Raw genomic sequence first — 22,316 nt, 5'->3', positions numbered from 1 at the left:
AAACATGCTCTTTAAAGCTCAATCAGAGCAAACATAAGTCCATGGAAACCCCAGTTTGATGTCCAATTCGGAGAATGTTTTCACGGGAAAAGCTCCGGAGCAAAACAAAAACATTTAGACACAGACCTTATACCTTGGCCCATTTAGCTAGTATTGTCTTGCAATGGCTTTCTGGGATTCTGGGTGAGGGACATTACCAGCCTGGCTTGGAGATGCTGGGGACTGAAGCTGGGGCCTTCTGAATGTTAGATGCTCTACCCTGAGCCATGATGACCCTCTCCTGTGTTGTGCTGGACAGTGACAGAGGACGACTAACCTGCCTGGTTTAGTAATTCTTCTTCTTTGGGGTCAATGGGTTTTAATGAGTAACTTACTAACACTTTCTCTTTAGTTGCTCATTAACAACCAAACAGCACTCAAGGCCACTACTACTACTAATACTACTGTTAATAATAATATGGACTGTCCCCCACCTTCCCAGTGGAGTGTCCTTTGCTTGTGTTTCATCAATAGCAGGATCAGGGTGCATTTTTGCATCTAGCCGGAAAATGCTCCCAGTCTGGACTCCACACACAGCTGCCTTGCCTTACTGATGTCATCATGTGGATTACAGTGGAACTTTGGGTTGCAAACCTGATCCGTGTGGGAGGCATGTTCGCAACCTGCAGCGTTGTGTCTGCGCATGCGCGTGACGCAATTCGGTGCTTCTGCGCATGCACAAAGTGCAATTTAGTGCTTCTGCACATGCGAGAATGCCAAAACCCAGAAGTAACCTGTTCTGGTACTTCTGGGTTTGGCGCATCCGTAACCGGAAAACGTGCAACCCACAGCGATCGCAACCCGAGGTATGACTGTATTAGTTTAGTTTGAAGACTGATTCAAAATAATTATTGATGCACACAAACGGAGTCCTGAAGTGATATACAGAGATGGGGGCAGGGAGGGGGAGTTACTCACATATGGGGGTCATATGGGGTTGGGGGGATCCTTGTCCCCCCTCCCCACCCCAGGTCAGACTGGCTGGTGAATTTGAGGCAGTTGTGTGTGGTTGTTGGGTTAATTTGATTTCCATTGTGTTTGTTCGCATCCCCAAACTTCCTTTGCCTGAGTTGTCCCGCACGAATTTTGCAAAGCCCTTCCTGCATTGAATGTAACCTCAAATATGCTACTGTGTGGCAGTGATGCAGGGTATTCTGTGCTCCCTGAAATGTTGTGCGGATGCCAGATGAACCATCTTTTGACCCAGCTCAACATGGTGGCCCTATATTGTGTTAGGCTCATGGTGTCTTCCATTTTATCACACACATCACCCTGAGTAGGCCTGCAGCAACAGAGGCAAACAAAATCTCCCTTTTTGACCATGGAGTGTGCATGAGAACCAGTGTGGTGTAGTGGTTAGAATATTGGACTAGGACCTGGGAGACCAAGGTTCAAATCCCCACTTGGCCAAAAAGCTCACTGCCTCTCTCAGCCCAACTTACCTAACAAGGTAGTTTGGGGGATTAAAAGGGGAAAAGGAGAATCATGCATATGCTGCCTTGAGTAGAAATTCAGGAATAGAGTAGTAATTCAGGAAATAAATAAATTCTCCTGTTTGCAATTCAAGAGAATGTCAAATTAAAGAGGGACGTGGCGGTGGTAGGGTGGGGTAAATCCCACCACGCTTTTCTAGCAGCCTGAATTGGGGGCTACCGCCAACTCCCCACAGACTGCTACTGCTGCTCTCCAGCACCTGTTGAGTTTCCTGCTCCCAAGGAATGACTGAGCCATTGTTCCGGCTCTTCCTCTTCCAAACAAGCTTCTCCTTTGTCCAAAAGAGCTGAACAGAGCTTGGCTGTCCGTACAGGGGGTGGGGGTGGGGGTCCTTCAGCTGTAGGGCACAATGGAGCTGAGAGCATTTATTGGTCTACTTGAGGTGCCTCCAGTATTTTGCAGGAGTGGATCAAAGCCCTCTGCCACCCTCTAGTGCAACACACACACTTTGAAAAAGAATCAGTTTTTTTTTTTTTTGCCATTTGGAAAGTGCACTGAAACATGTGGGATGAGTGAATGGTTAATAAGGAGACGTGTAAACATCCCACAAACAAATCAGGATGAATGGAGGCGGAATCCTCATGGTCAAGTAGATCCAAAAGACCAGTCAGAGTCTAACCTCAGTGTCCTCATACCTGTCTGGATTTTGTCTCCTCCAGGTTGACATGTATGCTGGGGCCCTCTTCATCCAGCAGGCCTTGCACTGGGATCTCTACGTGGCTGTCATTGGGCTGCTGGTTATCACAGCTATTTACACTGTGGCAGGTGAGTCTGAGCAGAGAGAGAGAGAGAGAGAGAGAGAGAGAGAGAGAGAGAGAGAGAGAGAGCTCTGTTCTTATCTCTTTATTCAACCTCTAGGAGTAGATATATCCGTCCCTGCCTAGCAGGGTTTGTTTGTTTATTGCATTTCTATCCCACTTTCCCCCATGAGCTTAAAGTAGCACCCATGGTTCTCCCCTTCCTCATTTAATTCTCACAACAACCCTGTGAGGTAGATCAGGCTGAAAGGCAGTGAGGTCATCCAGAGAACTTCATGACTGAGTGGGGATTTGATCTGTGGTCTGTCCCAAGCCCTAGCCTGACATTAACCACTAGGTCACGCTGACTGTCCAAGACATCTTGCTGCCTCTGATAGTGGAATAGGTAGCCATCGTGGCTAGTAGCCATTTATAGCCTTATCCTTGATGAAGTTGTCTAATCCTCATTTAATGCCATCCAAGTTGTTGCTGACCACTGCATCTTGTGGGGTGGAGTTCCATAGTTCCAACAGTGCATTGTGTGAAGATGTCCTTCCTTTTTCTACCCTGAACCTCCCAATGTTGAGCCTCACAGAATCACAGTGTTGTAGAGTCGGAAGGGAACCAAAGGGTCCAAGCCCTGTAAAGAAGCTGATTGGATTGGCTATTGGGTCTTATTTTGATATTGGCAATGGGGCAGTGTGTTCCTGAGGACAGCAGACTACCCTAGAGGGCACAGGGCAAGCCAGCCTCCAACATCTCCTGGTGGCCCCTTGCCTGCTCCAGCTTCTGCTCCCTGGGGTGACTTTCACTCTGCCTAATGGTAGGACCAGCTCTGCTTTTCAGCAGTTATCTCATGGTGGTGATCCACCCGGAACGGGACTAGGGTCAGCCACCATTTGACTGCCCTGTGCAAGCAACTGGGCAGATGAGGCTTGACTAATGCAAGTCCAAATCTTTTGGTCAAGCTAATGTCCAGACCAAGTTCCAAGCACAGGTCTTGCTTCTTCTGTTCCCTCTGTAGGTGGCCTGGCAGCTGTGATATACACCGATGCCCTGCAGACAGTCATCATGCTAGCTGGGGCGCTGACGCTGATGGGCTTCAGTAAGTATCTTAGAACCACAGAACCACAGAACCACAGAACTGGAATGGACCACAAGGGTCATCTCATCCAATCCCCTGCAATGCAGGAATCTTTTGCCCAACACGGGGCACAAACCCATGGCACTAGAATGAACAGTCTTATGCTTTACTAGCTGAGCTCTCTTGTGGATGGGGTTTGGGGTTTGCCCTCTGAGATGTGATGCCAAGTTTCGCCCTCAGGAGAAAGCTGCAGATGTCCACTTCATTCATTGCTCCCTGACTTTGCTCATACCTCCGTGAGTGGCTGTAGCGCAGCACCTAAGCATGTGATCCAGGACATCTCTGGGTTGAGTCTGGCCTCAGGCTCAAGCAGGCCAACTCCTGGTCTGCAATATAGGCATAATAATAATAATGATAATTCATCGCCCACTCTTCACCCTAAGGTCTCAGGGCACACTACAGGATTAAAATAAAATATTAAAACAACTTTCAATGAGGTGGGTCCTATAATATTCATCTCCATTGTCAAAAGCTTGGGTAAAGAGGTACGTCTGCAGCATTCACCAGAAGATGTACAATGAAGGTGCCAGGTGCACCTCTGTGAGGAGGGAGAGTCACAGCTTAGGGGCTGCCACAAAGAAGACCCTGTCCTGGGCCACCACCACCCCAACTTTCTGAGAACCCCTGAAAGGGTCTCTAGCATCCACCTATTTTAAGACTTGCCATAAGCAGACACTCACAGAGGTCCAGAGATGCCCAAGTTATTTCTAGTCTTTGAGGTCCCTAGTCAAAAATAAAAAGATCATATAATCAGCTGATATGAGAGCACCCCTTCATCACGATCTTACATTGTGCCATCAGAACCAATATTTCTAACAATATTTATGAATGTTTTAAACTCTCTTAAGGTGACAAAATCTGTAACAGTTAACAAAAAAGTTCTCTCTTCTACCAAATCACCTCTCTTCCTTGCTTAAATCTGCAGCTCTAAGCTGAGAAAGCGTGTCACATTCTTGGACTCATGTGTATCAAGACACGTTACCTCACAATGGAGAATTCTTCCCTAAATCCCATTGTTTGAACTTAGCGGTTTCTCAAAACACCACAGCAGGCCCCTGCAAACCAAATGCTGAGAACCAGCAGGAAATCTGAACATCGTTTGTTCTTCAACTTTCCAGGTTTTTCCAAAGTTGGAGGGCTGGAAGACTTGCAGAACAGATACTTCCAAGCCATTGCGAGCAACCGCAATGGCAACAACAGCTGCGGTTTACCCAGGGATGACGCTTTCCACATCTTCCGGGATCCTATCACGTCTGACCTTCCCTGGCCGGGAGTGCTGGTTGGAATGACCATCCCCTCGCTGTGGTACTGGTGCACAGACCAGGTTGTTGTTCTTGTTGTTCTTGTTGTTTTTATCATTGTTATTAATATACCACCCTTCAGATGAAGATCACAGGGCGGTTCACAACATAAAAATACAAAATGAGAACACAAAATACATACTAAAACAAAAACAAACCAATAACCCCTCTCCCACAAACACAATTAAAAGGGTATATAATGTTCATCAGGGCTTCTAAAATCCATTTTTGTTGTCCTGCCATTAGTCCCCACACTAAAGTAAAGGTAAAGGGACCCCTGACCATTAGGTCCAGTCGTGGCCGACTGTGGGGTTGCGGCGCTCATCTCGCTTTATTGGCTGAGGGAGCCGGCGTACAGCTTCCGGGTCATATGGCCAGCATGACTAAGCTGCTTCTGGCGAACCAGAGCAGTGCACGGAAACGCCGTTTACCTTCCCGCCGGAGTGGTACCTATTTATGTACTTGCACTTTGACATGCTTTCGAACTCTTAGGTTGGCAGGAGCAGGGACCGAGCAACAGGAGCTAACCCAGTCACAGGGATTTGAACTGCCCACCTTCTGATCGGCAAGTCTTAGGCTCTGTGGTTTAACCCACAGCACCACCCGCGTCCCACAGTCCCCACGCTACAGGGTTATAATTTAAAAGTTCATGAACATCTGAAAATGCCAAGGATTTTGCCAATGCAAAATTGATGTGAGTAACAACTTCATACCAAAAGGAATATATCACTGGACAGGCCCAGATCGTATGCCTCAAAGAAGCATCCTGAACCCAACACCTCCATCATTATAACTCCAGAGAAGCCACTGCCTGCCTTTGCATCTCTCAGGTGGTCTTAGAAGGGCCTGTTCCAAACTGTCTCCTTCCTTACATTGCAGGTCATTGTTCAAAGATCTTTGGCAGCCAAGAACCTCTCTCATGCCAAAGGGGGAGCCTTGCTGGCCTCCTACTTGAAAATCCTGCCCTTGTTTATGATGGTTCTGCCTGGCATGATCAGCCGCATCCTCTTTCCAGGTAAGAAGGAAGAATAAGATGCCTCCTGATGCTGCAGAGTGTAGTGAATCATAGAGTTAGAAGGGACCAACCCACCAAGGGCCATCTGGCCCAACCCCCTGCACTTCAGGAGTCATAGCTAAAGAATCACTGACAAATTGCCTTCCAAATTCTGCTTAAAAACCTCAAATGAAGGAAAGCCCACCATGTTCTGAGGTTGTCTGTTCCACTGCTGAACAGCTCTTACCGTCAGAGAGTTCTTACTAATGTTCTTCTTTCTTGTCATTTGAATCCATTGGTTTGAGTGGTGAGAACGTTGGGCTCACTGGGTGACTTCGAGGCCAGTCATTGCATCTCTCAGCCTGACCTACCTCGCAGGGTGGTTGTGAGGATTAACTGAGGAGGGGAAGAGCCATGTAGGCTGCCTTGAGCTCCTGGGGGGTGGGGGGGAGAGATGAGATATCAATGCAATGAATACGTGCAATACAGATTTCTAAGGGGAAATATATTTTGGTCAGCATGTGTTGAGGGGGAAGGATTTGGAGCAGGGATCAAAGCTCTTATCTTCCTCCCTTTAATTTTGTTACCCTGAGTATTTCCAAACTGCCAGCACATTCCCAAAATAAAATGTGCCATAAAACCATCAAAACATCATAAAATCGTAAGATGCAGTACCAACAACCAAACCAAATTAAATTGGTTTTCTGAAATAGACTTGTTTTCAGTAGGTGACAAAATATTAGAACCTGCCTCTTGACTACAGATGATTTGCAAACAGTTCCCCATCCATTTTTACGCCCTTGACTTTGCACCCCCCCCCACTCTCTCACAGCTATTTACAACAAGTTTAAATTACATTTTCGTCACAGATCTCGTGGCTTGTGCTGATCCGAACACCTGCAAAACGATCTGTGGCAACCCATCTGGATGTTCTGATATTGCATACCCCAAATTGGTCATTGAACTTTTGCCAATTGGTAAGGAGGAGGGAAGGGTAGGGGCTTCTCAGCAACCCAAAGAGAGATGCTCAGAGATGCAGGTGGATAGAAATTTAGCTGTAGGTGAGAGACCAACAGCACTTTCGGATGGTAACAAATAAGGTCCAAGATGCGCAAGGACAATGGGTGGTGCTCATTGGAACTGGTGGGGAAGAAGGCAGGGAGGCCAACAGTAGGTGGCGCCAGAGCCAATGACAGGCAGAGCAAACTAATTTTCATGTTGTCCCCATTCTTCTCCCTGCCATGTTTGGCTGCCACCATGGCTCAGTAAACAACAGAGTTATTTGCAAAGGTTTTTTGGGTGGCCCTGGGGCATGGCATGAGCTTATCTCTGAAGACCAGTTGTCAGGTACCACAAATGGGGAGAGGGTTGCTGTTAAACCCAGATCCCCCTTGCTGGCTTCCCAGAAGAGGTGTCTGAAGACCATGACCTGGGTGGAGCCCCTTTGGCTTTGACCCAGCTGCTGCAGGGCTTTTCTTATATTAGGAGAGAGGTGAGCACTCTGCTTGGTCCAGGGCATCCCTCGTGAGTGGTGGGCTCTCCTTTGGATTCCAGGACTCAGAGGTCTGATGATGTCCGTGATGATTGCAGCACTGATGTCCTCCCTGACTTCCATCTTCAACAGCGCAAGCACCATTTTCACCATGGATCTCTGGCGAAATATCAGGCCCCTCTCTTCGGAGTGGGAGCTCATGATCGTCGGCAGGTAAGGTGCCCCATGTGCAAGGTGGTGCACACCCAACAAGAGTCCCAGAAGATCCCAGAGTAGACTTCCAATAGTTAGGTCACAGAATTTTAGGGTTGGAAGGGACCCCAAAGGTCCCTAGTCCATCCCCCTACAATGCAGGAATCACAGCTAATTCACACTTGGATACAGCCTTTTATGTTTCAGGACTTACTCTTTCCTTGCCATTAGAAATTGGTAGCAAAACAAAGAGATAACGAGGCCTTTCTCCTTGATTCAGGGTCTTTGTCCTGCTCCTTGTAGTCATTTCCATCTTATGGATTCCACTGGTCCAGGCCAGCCAGGGGGGACAGCTCTTCATTTACATCCAGACCATCAGTTCCTACCTGCAACCTCCCGTGGCAGTGGTCTTCATCCTGGGCTGCTTCTGGAAGAGAACAAATGAAAAGGTGAGTGAGATGCAGGTTCTTCTGGAGGCCCTGAACGATGGTGGTTGTGAGCTGCGTTATTTGCAAAGTTTTTTGGGTGGCCCTGGTGTATGGCATGAGTGTGTCTCTGAAGACCAGTTGTCAGGTACCAAAAATGGGGAGAACATCTTCTGATGCAAATCATTGTTAATATTTTTATTTGCATTCCAAGTATCATTATATTTACCCGTACACAATCTGTGTCTAAAAGCAATCCATTCCTATGTTGCAAGAGTTGTCGTATCTTCTATCCATTGATCAAAAGGTGCCAAAGGATTGCTTCAAATTTCAAAAGATCGTTGTACTTTGGTTTGTGGATTGTTTTGAGACGGCCGAATTCAGCAGATGTGCCCTAAAAAGGGAATTAAACCAAATTTCGACTTGACTGTGGTGTAGATGCCTCTTCTTGTTCCAACATGGGATTCTTCCTTCCTCCCAGGGGGCATTCTGTGGCCTTTTGATCGGGATGGGAATGGGCCTGATCCGAATGGTGCTGGATTTCGTCTACCCTCTACCACGGTGCGATGAGGCAGATGGCCGTCCAGCGGTGGTGAAATACGTCCACTACCTCTACTTCTCCATGATTCTGAGTCTGGCTACGCTGCTTGTGGTGGTGACTGTTAGTCTCCTGACAGAGCCTCCTTCAAAGGAAAGGGTGCGTAATTCCAGCAGGCATTCCCAACTCTCGTTTCTGAACCCATCTTCTTGGGTGCTTTAAAGCCCAATCAGATTAGAGCAGCTCTGAAACATGGAGCAAATTAGGTGACACCCAGGGTGGATCTACACATGGAGGGGTGGGACGGACACTTTAAATAAGTCAGAAATTAGATCGTTATACCGTAGTAAAAGGGGAAAAAATCCCTGTGGAAAACTGTGTTTCAAAATTTCCTGCTCTCTGGCACCATCTGGTGTTGCATGTTTAAAGTGCAATCAAATCACTGTTTCTTTACTAAAGAAGCTGAGTCCCCACGCTGTCCCTTTAAAACACTTCTATGCTGCTTCATCAACCACAGATAATCCTGCGGTCTGTAGTTTGTTAAAGGTGCCTTTTGTCCCAACAGATCAGCCGCCTCACCTGGTTTACCCGCAAGGATGCTCAGGTAGAGAAGGATGTCCTTCCACAAGCTCCCAGAAGCCCTGCTGTGCCTCTCCCTGCCAACGGTGTCCATGAGGCTGGTCCTCCTTCTCCAGTGCAGCTTGAGATCAGTGATGGCCCTGAAAACAATCAAAATGGTAAAACTTATCAGTGACCCACAGAGGACACAGTTCAGTTAGTAGAGCATGAGACTCTTAATCTTCCTTTCCCGTGTCTATGAGCCTGACCACTGATTTACTGCTTACTTGTCTCCTCTTCAGGTTCCCTGGACTGTAAGAAGACCTCCAAACTCACAAGGCTGTTTTTGTGGATCTGTGGGATGGAGAGCAGGAATGCGGACACTCCAAAATCTGCTGCAGAATTGAAAAGTGAAATCGCCATGGCTTCCACGAAGGAAGCACCTTTTGTGAAGCACATCCTCAATGTCAACCTGATGGTCTGCTTAAGCGCAGGCGTCTTCCTCTGGGCTTACTTTGCGTAGCATCGAGCCTCATCTATTCAAAGGACGCTGTTCAGCGCCAAGCAGATGGGCATTGCTATAGGAAGAACGAAGGCGAATGATAACACTTAATAATGACCCTGTACCAGAAACTGTGAATGCTTGCAGATGGACTTGAAGAATTCTCGGTAGGAGAAATCCAGAGCTGCTCCAATGTAACCGGGTCCCAGGCTGGGATTTTGGGGGCAAAGACCAATAGCAGGTTTGCTTGGCACAGTTATTATTTAAAAAAGTGAAACACCATCCTTTGCCATGCATTTCCTGACAGTTGCATGACCCCACATGTGGCAGGTCTCTTTTGTGGCTCTGGGGGTTGTAGCCAGCTAAGTTCTACTCAGAGTAAACCCATTGAAATTAGCAAACAATAGATAGGACTATGGAACTAACTATTCCCTAGGAGGCAGTGAGAGCCACCAACCTAGATAGTTTTGTAAGAGAATTAGATAAATTCATGGAGAGCTATTAATGTCTACTAGCCATGAAGGTTCTGCTCTGCCTGGGAAAAGCAATGCTTCTGAATCCTGGCTGCTGGAAACCACAGGAAGGGAGTGTGAACTTCTGCTCAAATCCCACTTTTGGGTTTTGGTTGACCCTTGTGAGAACAGGATGCTGGCCGGATCCAGCAGGCTCTTCTTAAAGGTAAAGGGACCCCTGACCATTAGGTCCGGTCGTGGCCAACTCTGGGGTTGCGGCGCCCATCTCGCTTTATTGGCCGAGGGAGCCAGCGTACAGCTTCCGGGTCATGTGACCAGCATGACTAAGCCGCTTCTGGCAAACCAAAGCAGCGCATGGAAACACCGTTTACCTTCCCGCCGGAGCAGTACCTATTTATCTACTTGAACTTTGATGTACTTTCGAACTGCTAGGTTGGCAGGAGCAAGGACTGAGCAACGGGAGCTCACCCCATGGCGGGGATTCGAACCACCGACCTTCTGATCGGCAAGTCCTAGGCTCTGTGGTTTAACCCACAGCGCCACCAGTGTCCTGTACGGGACAGGCTCTTCTTAGTTTCTTACATTAGTATCACTCACTATTCCCTTGGCTCTGTTCTGAGTAGGACTAGCATTGGATACAACACAGGGTCTTTAATAAAGCCTTTGCCGACCTGGTGCCCTCTAGATGTTTCAGAATTCAAATCCCATGAGGCTGTTCTTTCTAGGGTTGATAGGAGTTGTAGTCCAAAGTGTCTAGTCCAGGTGAGCAAAGCCTGCTTTAATGCCACAATGTTTAGCTCTCGAGACCCATGCCATGGTGATGCTCTCATACCAGAACCGTGTTCATGCGCTGGCTCCTCCAGAGGAGCTCACAACCTCTTTGGTCCTCCCCAATCCTCTTAGCTCAGCGTGGCACAAACCATCGTTAAGGCAGAAAGTTCTTAATCATAGATCCAGGTTCAAACAACATGCTAAGCCATGGGTAGGCAAACTAAGGCCCAGGGGCCAGATCCGGCCCAATTGCCTTCTAAATCTGGCCAGCGGCCAGTCCGGGAATCAGTGTGTTTTTACATGAGTAGAATATGTGCTTTTATTTAAAATGCATCTCTGGGTTATTTGTAGGGCCTGCCTGGTGTTTTTACATGAGTAGAATGTGTCCTTTTATTTAAAATGCATCTCTGGGTTATTTGTGGAGCATAGGAATTCGTTCATTTATTTTTTTCTCAAAATATAGTCCAGCCCCCCACAAGGTCTGAGGGACAGTGGACCGGCCCCCTGCTCAAGTTTGCTGAACCCTGCTAAGCCAACTTTGGCTTAGCTGCCATACTGAGCAAAAAAGGACTGGGAAGGAACAAAGCGGCTGTAACCTTCTCCTTCCTGGGAGACGTACTTTGGCTTAGTGTTACACACAAAAGTTGCCACAGTGAACAAGTATTTTTGATTGTCCTGAGCCTACTGTAGTCCAGGGTGGTTGACTTTCCTCCATAGCTTGAACCATGACAGCTTAACAGGCATACAGTTTATTTGAAACATTGGAAGCTACCTGATATTGAGTCAGATCTTTGGTCCCTTGAGCTCAGTATTGCCCACACTGACCAGCAACAACTGTCCAGGGTTTTAGTCCCGAGTCTCTCCCAGCCCTACCTGGAGATGCCAGAGATTAAACTGGGGACCTTCTGCATGCAATGCAGGTATACCATGCACCGAGCTAAAGCCCTTCTGTCTCCATTAGTAGGATAGGCACGTCTTAAGGTTTTCATTACAGGTAGGTAATGTTGGTCTGCCATAGTTGAAACAAAATAAAAAAATTCCTTCCAGTAGCACCGTAGAGACCAGCTAAGTTTGTCATTGGTATCAGCTTTCGTGTGCATGAAGAAGATGGAGAAGTGTGCATGCACACGAAAGCTCATACCAGTAACTAACTTAGTTGGTCTCTAAGGTGCTACTGGAAGGAATTTTTTTATTAAGGTTTTCAGTCACTACAAGAACAACCTGTTATGTTCTGTCTAATCTCCTGCAGATATACATCTCAGGCATTCTCGATTTACAAACATATATTTCAGTGGTGTCATATAATGCCATTTTTGTGTTAAAAGCTAATATTAGGGGCTGATAAAAAATAGCATTCTCTTGAAAAAGAAGTGAACATGCATTGCAGGGGGTTGGATTACAGAACCCTTGGGTGTCCCTTCCAACTCTACAGGTCTGCAATTCTATGAAAGGTTCTTTAGCAGGGTGCTAAACTTCAGTGTAACAATGAAGGAAAAGGTAGCAAAACGAACTTTTCTAGAGTGCAGGAAGACTGCCTAACCTCCCAGAAACATCTGTGGACCTAGCTAGGAAGGAGAATGAGTTGCTTGTTGAAATGGCCAGTGTATTTGTGAGATTTTCAATGGGAGAGTGTTTTGACGGTGTCCCTTTTACTGTACAAAATAATGCGGAGAGTATTTTTATGGAGTATTTTATGAACTGCGTCATGTTTTTCATGGACTTGTAAAAACAAAAACAAATCAATGTGTGTGTTTTTATTTATTCTTCTGAATGGAGTCAGGCATCTTTGCAAGGATGCCTCGGTATGTCTGAGCTGGCTTCAGTTTTCTTCACCATGCAATAACCAGTCTAACCCAGTGGCCTCTTCATACCAGCTCCAGGGTGATGTGGGAAAGTTGCACGTGATGCCCAGGGAAATGTGTGCAGATCCTATCCTTGTCTTTGGAGAACCCAGGAAAGTTAAATGCGATGCTGATAATATTTGAAGCTCGACTGTGTGATTCTAGTGTAGTGCAGCCCAAATTGTCTTTCCTCAGAAAATGAGTGTCTTTATAACAGCTGACTTAACTGCACAGAAGAAATTCAGCACTGAAAATAGACTAGGCTCAACCTTGGTTGGCAATAAATGTCTTTAGATAACCTGGTTTAGATATACTTGCTTCTTTCTGAGTTTTGGGAAGGCTCCTTTCCAAGAAGTAGTCTTGATATTTATTTATTTCTAAAGGAAAAAACCCCCCAAGATACATTCCCATACCACAAACAAAGACTAGGTTTGCCTCCAGATGGCCTGTTTAATCAGCATCCAACCTGATTTGTTTGCAGAGAAATTAGACTGTCCAGCAGGAGTCTCCATCCTGATTTGTTTCTGGGGAGATTAGGTGTCAGTTTCGTCAAGCAAGTGTTTTAATGAATAAAAATAAATAAAAATAAAATTATCCCACACTTTCCAGTGCACTTTTCCATCTCTTTTCTGTCTGTTCTTTTGAATCGCTGGCTGGTTGTTTCTATGGCAGCACACCTGTACTTGGCCAAACATTTTGTCAGGTAAAAATAAGCTTTAAGTTATGTTAAAGGGTCTTTAACTTAAGAAAGAGACCGGTTTGACCACTACAGAATAAGAACATAAGAAGAGCCTGCTGGACCAGGTCAATGGCCCATCGAATCCAGCATTTGAGTCTCACAGTGGCCAACCAGATGCCCCAGTGCGAAATCCACAAGCAGGACTCCAGCACAAGAGCCCTCTCCTCTGTTGCGATTTCTGGCAACTGGTATTCAGAAGCATTGCTGCCTCCAATTGTGGAGGCAGAGCCAAGCCATCGTGGCCAGTAGCCCTTGATACCCCTCTCTTCCCTAAACTTGTCTAATACTCTTTCAAAACCATCCAAGATGGCGGCCACCACTGCCTCCTGAAGGAGCGAGTTCCATAGTTCAACTACCGTACACACTGCGGGAAGAAGTCCTTCCTTTTATGTGATAGTTCAGTCAGTAGAGCCCGAGATTCTTAATCTCAGGGTTGTGGATTTGAGCCCCATGTTGGACAAAATATTCCTGCATTGCGGGGGTTGGACTAGATGACCCGCATGCTCCCTTCCAACTCTATGATTCTATGTGTCTTGGATCTTCCAACATTCAGCTTCATTAGATGCCCATGAATTCCTAGTTGTTATGAAAGAGAGAAAATATTTTCTCCCCATTTTCTCCACGCCATGACATGCAGTTCCTTCTGCTGCAAGATCCTGTCTTACAGATGTAAAACTGCAGGTTTGGTTATTTATGTCTTTATGTATGCTACTATTGTGGCCCATGTTTTGTTAACCCAAAAATGGAAAATGAAAGAGGTCCCAACCAAAAAAGAATGGCAACCTAAGTTAACAGAATATGCACAACTTGCAGGCTTAACATATAGAATAAGAGAACAAGAAGAACATATGTTTAAAGAAGATTGGAAAACGTTTACTGAATATATGGTAAATAATTGTGTATAGCTGGCAGCATAAAGATAAATTCAACAGTGTAAATAAGTTTGATGGATGCAATAATGGAATACAGTGGTACCTCGGGTTACATACACTTCAGGTTATATACGCTTCAGGTTACAGACTCTGCTAACCCAGAAATAGTACCTCGGGTTAAGAACTTTGCTTCAGGATAAGAACAGAAATCATGCTCCAGTGGCGCGGCGGCAGCAAGATGCCCCATTAGCTAAAGTGGTGCTTCAGGTTAAGAACCGTTTCAGGTTAAGAACGGACCTCTGGAACGAATTAAATATGTAACTAGAGGTACCACTGTACTGAATGGCATAGCTTTTGTAAAATATGCAGGGATGTAAGATATGTAAAATGAACCATGGAAAGAGAAGAAGGGAAGTCATTGATATCTTAAGGGTGTAAAATGAGTATCTCAAATTGTAAAACAGAAAACTTAATAAAAATACAAAAAAATAAAAATAAAACTGCAGGCTTGGAGGAGATCCGAAGATGGCCTCCCCTCAATCCTATATATTTGCTTATTTTCTTTTGGGTAGAGCAGGTTCAAAGCATAGATTCATACATCCTCAGAACACAGGCTGGCAATAGAGCTGACTTCCTAGGGGAGGCCATTCCCTCACGCGTCAGTTACCTCAGACTGTTCTCTGGAGTTCCGGAACTGCCATCTTGGGCAAAATGGCCAACATACTGGCCAACATTGTGGCGAGGAGCACCCTCCTCAGTGCTCTGGAGGAGAAGAGGCGCCAACAGATGAAGGTGTGAGGGGAAATTTGGGTGGCGGTGGAAGGTTCTCCTCAACACAAGGCCACGCTTCCACCTCAACGCCTCTGCACAGGGTCTCCTCAACATTCCTCCATTCTTGCTGCTCTCCCACAACTGCAGACCAGCTCCTCATCCTTTTCCATATCATGGCTTCTCAAGTTGCCTCACTCTGCCCTCTACACATGTAGTGTAGGCTTCGCCCGGCCATTCTGAACCTCTTCATAGTCCCAAAGGGTAGCCATGTGTCCTAGGCCTGAGCTTTATTGGCTTCTTTGAATAAAGTATGAACTTCACTGACACAGGGTATTTTATTTACTGACCTACTTCCGGCTCTGGCTCTCAACAGCGTAAGATTCAATCGCCATTCCTGTAAAATGGGCCCAAGACGCAGGCAAATAGCTACTAACAGAACCTTTCATGTTCTCCTTCCCTCCGACCCCAGAAATTCCTGCTCCATCGGCTGTTCTTTGTCGCGCTGTTGCGAGAAAATGCGGAGAGTGCAGACGTCACAGGTATGGGAGCTACCCTCTCACACAGACTTTCGGGAGGCAAGGCATTGGCTGTGTGCCTCTTCCAGTGCTGGAAAAACAGCCTCAGAGATGAACTGGGCTGCAGAACTTCCACAGGGCTTTTCTGTGGCAGGAGTGGGGAATCCTTTTCAGCCTGAGGGCTGCATTCCCTTATGGCAACCTTTTGAAGGCCACATACCAGGGCTGGCAGGGCCAGAGGCAGAGGTGGGTGAGGAGGCCCTCTTGGTAGTTCCTCTGCCCTCAGAGGCTCATGGGGAGGGGGGCCCTTTGAGGCTGGGACAGGGCCTTCTCTTAGGTGGCCCCTGAGCTGTGGAGCTCTCTCGCCACAGTGGTGTGTCTGGCTCCTTATCTGAAGGATGATGAAGATGCATCCTCTTTAACCCAGCCTTTTGACACTTGAGTTGTATATTTTTAAGACCCACCTTATTTATATGATTGTAAGTGGGTGAAAACTGTGGTGCAGTGGTTAAGAGCGGTGGACTCGTAATCTGGTGAACCGGGTTTGCTTCCCCACTCCTCCATATGCAGCTGCTGGGTGACCTTGGGCCAGTCACACTTCTCTGAAGTCTCTCAGCCCCACTCACCTCACAGAGTGTTTGTTGTGGGAGAGGAAGGGAAAGGAGAATGTTAGCCGCTTTGAGACTCCTTTGGGTAGTGATAAAGAGGGATATCAAATCCAAACTCTTCTTCTTTTTGATGTTGTGATTTAATGTTGCAATCTACCCTGGGACCTTAGGGTGAATGGCAGGTAAATGACAACAACAACAACAACAAATAATAATAAACATTAGCTTTGTACAGCAGGCCAGTCTCTAGACACAGTCTCACATGCACCTAGTGTTTTTTTCCTGGCAGTACTCAAGGCAGTACCAGCATCTCTCTTTCTAGAAGAAAAACACTGCACACTTCTCTCTCTCTCATTCGTAGGAGGCATTATGGAAGTTCAGATACACTTTCCAGCCAGGTAAAAATACTCATAGAGGGTGAGAGGCAGGGCCAGGGGGTGGGTAGCTGTGGCTGGAGAAAGGATATGATGTGGGAAGAATAGTGAGGGCCAGGTACAAAAATCCAGAGGGCCACATCTAGTCGGTTCATGCACAGTCTTCGAAGGGGTGTGGCTCCATGGGTATGGCCATGACCTGTTTGGGTCCATTACGCTTGGGCAATGGTTTTTCCAGCGGATCTCTCAGTTGGTCTCCTTTCGCTCCCTCCTCTTCATAAGCATACCATGAGCAACTTTTCCAGAGGATTTCCAAGGTCCACCTAGGGGAGTCCCCCTCAGGCATCCTCCTCATCTACTCTCACTGTCTTCTGCACATTCTAGAGGTGAGTCAGATCTACCAGGTTCAAGCCAAGAGACCCCTCTTTCTATAATAGTGCACGTTAATCACAAATCCCAGAGAAATCCCACATGCAACTGAATGTCTGCACATATTTCCTTGTAACGATGACTTGCTTTGCTCAATGGGATTTATATTCAGGTAAGTGGCCACCGGAGGGCAGCTGGGTTCTGCAAAAGGCTGCTTTGCATTTTGGAAGCAATTTATTGATCGTTCCCTCTGACTGATTTGCACCAAGTTTGTGGGCAGTTTTAGACAACATTGCCTGCTTATTGTGCATTCATTCTGATTTGTTTGTGAGGAAGTTAGATGTTGCATCAAGTAATTATAATCCCAAACTTCCCAGTGCCTTTCAATTTCCTTACTGAAAACTCTCCAGTCTTTGGGAAAAGTGGCTTTATTTTGCAAGTACCTGACCAACTTCAACTGTGAAAGCTGAGTTTGTTGATAGGTAGTTGAATCCCACCTGAAAACAGGGAGTCTGGAAATTCCCGGAGCTGAGTATTTGACTTAAACACATCCATCAAACCCAAAATTTAGAAACAATGTCAAAACTCACATTTTGCCTCTCGTGCTAATCTATTCCTGTCCTCAGTAACAGAGGATATCAGACCCCAGAGTGACTTGAGCATTTATGCCTCCCCCACTCCCTGCTCCCTTTGAAAATCCAGATTCTTTCATATGAATCTGCCCCGAGATCTTCAGGGAAGGCCCTTCTCTCCATCCTACCACCCTCACAGACAAGCTTAGTGGGGACGCATGAAAGGGCCTTTTTGGTGGCTGCTCCCAGACTTTGGAACTCCCTTCCTAGGGAAGCCAGACTGGCTCCCTCCTTGCTGTTCTTCCACTGGCAGGTGAAAACCTTTCTATTCCAACAATCCTTTAGGGAGCTGGTGATGTAATGTTTTTACTGTTGTTATTCACATTTTTAATAGATTTGGGTTTCTTTATATTGTTTCATTTGTATTACTGTTCAATTAATTACTTTTTAATGATGGTCTTTTCTATGTAATTAGCTTTTCTATTTTATCTGTGTTTTGCATTTTTATCTGCAAGCTGTCTTGAGTCCTTGTCTGGGAAAAAGGAAATAGTAGTAGTAGTAGTAGGAGTAGTAGTAGTAGTAGTAATAATAATAATAATAATAATAATAATAATAATAATAATAATAATTTGTAGGCATCCAGTGGCACACTCTACCATATCCTTATGGACTTGGCAGCTGTTGAAAATCAAGACTCAAAGTAAGTGATTGGAAACTTGTTCAGGGGAGACTGATGGGGGCTGGTCCATTAGGGTGAACGGAGCACAGACCCACCAACCTCATTCTTCCTTCATAGAAGCATAGAATTGTAGAGTTGGAGAAGGGACCCAAGGGTCATTTAGTCCAACCCCCTGGAGTGCAGCCCCCACTCGCCTGCTATTCTCTTACTTACAGTCTCAGAGGACGGCCCTGCCCATCAACTTTCTCCTTCTTAGTGCACAGGCAGAAAATTGCTTGCAAAGATGTCTATATTTTCCAAAGCTGCATGCAAAAATGTGCTTACTAGGAGAAATTCGCACCCAAACCCAGGAAACGTGGGGGAACTGAATTTAAGATTGGATTGGAAGAATGAGAAAGGGAGAGAAACGAAAAGCTGACGGATCTGTCCATCCATCACTACCCCTACCCCCAGTGCTTTAATACAGGACGTTAAGATATTAGCAATGTCTCACAACATCCCGACCAGACTCTTCAACCAGTGGTACGCCACAGCAGTGGAAGTCCCAGTAACTCTCGAAGATGTTACCCAGACCCAGACGACAGAAGAAGTGATCACAGAGTGCCTTACCCTCAACCTGAAACTGGGAGTTTATCTTGCGACTCTCAAGGTAAGGACGTATTTGCGTACGAAGAGTCTGCTGGACCAGGCCAATGGTCTGTCTAGTCTAAGGTTACCAGACGTCCCCGTTTCCTGGGGACAGTCCCCGAATTTACAAATCAGTTCCCATACAAAATCTATTGAAGTTGAAAAGTGTCCCCGGAGTCATTGAAAAAAAGCTGGTAACCTTAGTCTACTCTAGCACCCTGTTCTTGCAGCGGCTGAACGGTTCCTTGTGGAAGCCAGCAAGCAGGACCCAGGCACAAGAGCGCTCTCCGCTCCTGTGGTTTCCAGCAACTGATATTCAGAAGCATTACTGCATCTGACCATGGTGGGAGAGCACAGCCATTGTGGCTAGTAGCCATTGATGGCTCTCCCCCATGTATGTGTCTGATCCTCTTTTAAAACTATCCAAGTGTGTGGCCACCTCTGTCTCATGTGGCACTGAGTCCCTGTTTAACTAGGTGCTGTGTGTGCAATAAATTAATTTTATCCATCCTGAGTCTTCAAACACTCAGCTTCACTGGATGTCTAGGAGTTCTAGGTAAGGTGAGTGTGTTGAACCTCATCATATTATCTGCATCTCGTTGGCCGCGATTGCCCCAAAGCTATCAAGAGTTGATTCCCCAGACGCTATGCTTGCATACCAGGAAAATAAAGCTATTAATTCCAACTGGTGCCTTTCTTTGTCTTTGAGTGGAGAGCACACGTGGGCTTTCATTTGGGGCTTCTTGCTGTGAGAACAGGATGCTGACCCAGCAGCCAGGCTCTTCTGATGTTCGAAGAATCGTAGAATCATAGAATTGGAAGGGACTGCGGGGGTCATCTAGTCCAACCCCCTACAATACATGAATCTTTTGGCCAACATGCAGTTCAAACCCACAACCCTAAGATTAAGAGTCTGACATCTGTTTTGGAAGGCATTTGGGGGGCGGGAGTTTTAGCATGATCTGCTTCAGTTAAAGGTAAAGGTAAAGGTACCCCTGCCCATACGGGCCAGTCTTGACAGACTCTAGTGTTGTGCGCCCATCTCACTCAAGAGGCCGGGGGCCAGCGCTGTCCGGAGACACTTCCGGGTCACGTGGCCAGCGTGACATCGCTGCTCTGGCAAGCCAGAGCCGCACACGGAAACGCCGTTTACCTTCCCGCTAGTAAGCGGTCCCTATTTATCTACTTGCACCCGAAGGTGCTTTCAAACTGCTAGGTTGGCAGGCGCTGGGACCGAACAACGGGAGCGCACCCCGCCGCGGGGATTCGAACCGCCAACCTTTCGATCGGCAAGCCCTAGGCGCTGAGGCTTTTACCCACAGCGCCACCCGCGTCCCACCCCTGCTTCAGTTAGCTTGCTTTTATTTCTTTTCCTTGATCTGTTATGGTATTTTTAATGTATACTTTCTATTTTGCACATAACAATATGTATCAAGAGAATAATAACTAAGAAAGCTAAGACTGATCTCTTGCTTTAGATCCCACTGTTTTTAAGTTCTTGCTTTCTCGTTAGGTTGCTTATGTTACGTGATTAAAAACCAACCAACCAACCAACCAACCAACCAACCAACCAACCCTGACTTGGGAACATTTAAGGAAGAAAAGGTGAGCAAAGTATTTCCAGTTGCAGAAGGAAAACTAATCACTGCAATACTCTTTATTGGCAATGTGCTTCCTCCCCGTGGACATCAAAGGTGGGCAATAAAGGCCTCAGCGATTGTCTCCACACGGTCGTGCCGGAACTTCTGATGCCAGCAGAAACCATCCAGTATTTGTGCAAGGCTAAGGAGTGCCTCAGTCCAGAGGAGTTTCTGAAGATATACAACAATCCTTTGCAGCCTAAAATGGATTCAGGTACGCTGCCTTCTGCCACCCTTCCCGCCGATAGGCACCATTCTCCAGTATGTGAGAATCATGGGCGGGTGGGGGTACAAAATGAAAATCCTGGAGAAAAGGAGCAACCATGTTTGTTAGGTCAGGGGTGGGGAACCTTTATTTATTTGATTTATATCCTACCAGGAGTGGGGCACCTTGACTGATTGATTGTATTTACATTCCCCAAGGAACTCAACAACCCTGTGAGGTAGGTTAGGCTGAGAGGCAGCGACTGGCCCAAAGTCACCTAGTGAGCTTCATGGCCGAGTGGGGATTTAAACCCTGGTCTCCAACACTCTAACCGCTAGACCACACTGCCTTTTTCAGGTGAAGGGCTGCATGCCAGTGTTGGATGGGGGCAGAAGCAAAGGTGGGCAGAGCAACACAACAACAGCAGGCTACAATTTAGCCATGCATATATCATGCACCTGCCCAGAGGGGCTCTTCTAGCTCGTTAAAGGAAGTTGAAGTGCAACTCTGGAGGGATGTCCAATTTACTATTCTCTTACCTTCACACCTGCTTGTTGTCCCCCATCATGGATTCCATGGTAGCAGACTGGTGGTTCCCAGAGGTCTCCCTTCTAGGCAGTGACCAGACCTAAACCTGCTTAACCTCAGCAAAGGGGTGGGTCTCCTGTGCCTGGAGACCCTGGAACCACCAAACTAGTGGGACCTGCCTTTGAGGGGAAGATCTGCTCGTCCATCCTGCATCTGAGAACAGCAGTGGCTACTTGCCATGACGGCTACTTTATGCCAGTGCCAGATTAAATCCTGTGGAGGCCCCAGGCCACTAGAAATCTCGCCCCCCCCCCCGCTCTAATGGGATAACACTGAACTGAGAAAACTTGATTGTAATTTTCTTTCAAGATCAAATCAATATTTCTTATTTTGATTCATTGTCGCGGGGTCCCAAGAGGCATGGAGCCAACAGGCCAGTGCTGACTCTGCCTATATGGTAATCCGGCGCTGCTTTCTGCCTGCACTGTTGGAGCTTTTTTGCCTCTGAACGCCAGTTGTTGACAACTACAAGTAGCAAGAGGGTTCTTGAATTTAGGTCCTGCTTGAAGGTTTCCCATAGGGATTTGTTGGCCACTGTGAAAACAGGGTGCTGGGCTAGATGTGCCCCTGGCCTGATCAAGCTGCCAGGCCCCTCTTACGTTCTTATTTATAACAGTTCTATACTATTACTGTCCGAAGGCAGGAAAACATCAGCTCCTGAGAGGGTCTGGTGTACGGGGAATTGCAAGGGCTGTTAATGATCTGACACTGCCTATAATTTCCTCCTTCTTCCTTGCAGAATGTGTGTGGCCTACTCCTACTCATATGATTTCATGAAACCTTCCAAACTGCCAGCGTTTTCATGGGTAGGAATTCAAGGGTTAACTTGCAGAATTGGCTAGGAATGCCAACGTCCATTAAACCTCCTTCCAGCACACAGGGTCAAGGGTCAAGGCAGCAATAAACGTGTTAGCGAAGCCAGGTGTTGCCTACAGTTTCGGTGTCCATTTATAAACATAGGGACTGTAAACGAATTTCAACAAGGTGTGTGTCTTCTGAGTGGCTGCACTCTCTAAATTAGAGACTGCACTCAGTTCTGCTCTCCTACCACTAAGAGACTTACAAAAAGTGACACTACATCTTTGCTTACTGCTTCACTTTCAATGAATTAGTATTTTTATGTACACATGCATGCATACATGCTATTGTGGAACTAATTAGCCAGTGTAGAGGTGGAGTAAATCCTATTTGGCTCACACTGTTTGTTCCCCCACCCCTGAATGTGCTATTCAAAGGCAGTGATGCCCCTCCCAGTG

The 22,316-nt window shown here is 46.6% G+C and overlaps 2 protein-coding genes across 6 annotated transcripts in view; both read left to right on the top strand.

Moving 5' to 3' along the window:
* The window catches only part of SLC5A11 (solute carrier family 5 member 11), a 342,594-nt gene that overhangs the window by 11,081 nt on the left and 309,197 nt on the right, over window positions 1-22,316 (top strand). For 3 of the 5 annotated variants that reach the window (XM_077919170.1, XM_077919172.1, XM_077919171.1), the window contains 10 exons: window positions 2,193-2,298; window positions 3,295-3,375; window positions 4,533-4,738; window positions 5,595-5,730; window positions 6,579-6,686; window positions 7,264-7,414; window positions 7,674-7,842; window positions 8,300-8,515; window positions 8,922-9,093; window positions 9,217-13,114. In XM_077919170.1, coding sequence (XP_077775296.1) covers window positions 2,193-2,298; window positions 3,295-3,375; window positions 4,533-4,738; window positions 5,595-5,730; window positions 6,579-6,686; window positions 7,264-7,414; window positions 7,674-7,842; window positions 8,300-8,515; window positions 8,922-9,093; window positions 9,217-9,437 — 1,566 coding nt within the window. In that variant the 3' untranslated portion in view covers window positions 9,438-13,114. Of the gene's footprint in view, window positions 1-2,192; window positions 2,299-3,294; window positions 3,376-4,532; window positions 4,739-5,594; window positions 5,731-6,578; window positions 6,687-7,263; window positions 7,415-7,673; window positions 7,843-8,299; window positions 8,516-8,921; window positions 9,111-9,216; window positions 13,115-22,316 lie in introns of those variants that run through there. The other 2 variants (XR_013390718.1, XM_077919173.1) reach the window with 2 other exon arrangements.
* TEX47 (testis expressed 47) lies at window positions 14,781-21,984 on the top strand. The gene is made up of 7 exons (XM_028706927.2): window positions 14,781-14,904; window positions 15,353-15,422; window positions 16,663-16,766; window positions 17,957-18,021; window positions 18,454-18,649; window positions 20,322-20,481; window positions 21,800-21,984. Exons 1-7 carry the CDS (start codon window positions 14,824-14,826, stop codon window positions 21,835-21,837), a joined length of 714 nt encoding a protein of 237 aa, XP_028562760.1. The 5' UTR covers window positions 14,781-14,823; the 3' UTR covers window positions 21,838-21,984.

The sequence above is a fragment of the Podarcis muralis genome, chromosome 14 (assembly GCF_964188315.1).
Source record: "Podarcis muralis chromosome 14, rPodMur119.hap1.1, whole genome shotgun sequence".
Lineage (NCBI taxonomy): Eukaryota > Metazoa > Chordata > Lepidosauria > Squamata > Lacertidae > Podarcis > Podarcis muralis.
The sequence above is the reverse complement of the archived record's forward strand: the minus strand, read 5'-3'. Positions and strand labels throughout refer to the sequence as shown.

Bases quoted from the DNA above. Each gene is read 5' to 3' on its own strand.
- TEX47 (XM_028706927.2), top strand. From the start codon at position 14,824: ATGGCCAACATACTGGCCAACATTGTGGCGAGGAGCACCCTCCTCAGT. The intron at 14,905-15,352 runs GTGTGAGGGGAA...CTCCGACCCCAG, and splicing joins AGAGGCGCCAACAGATGAAG to AAATTCCTGCTCCATCGGCT. The intron at 15,423-16,662 runs GTATGGGAGCTA...CCTCTTCATAAG, and splicing joins GGAGAGTGCAGACGTCACAG to CATACCATGAGCAACTTTTC.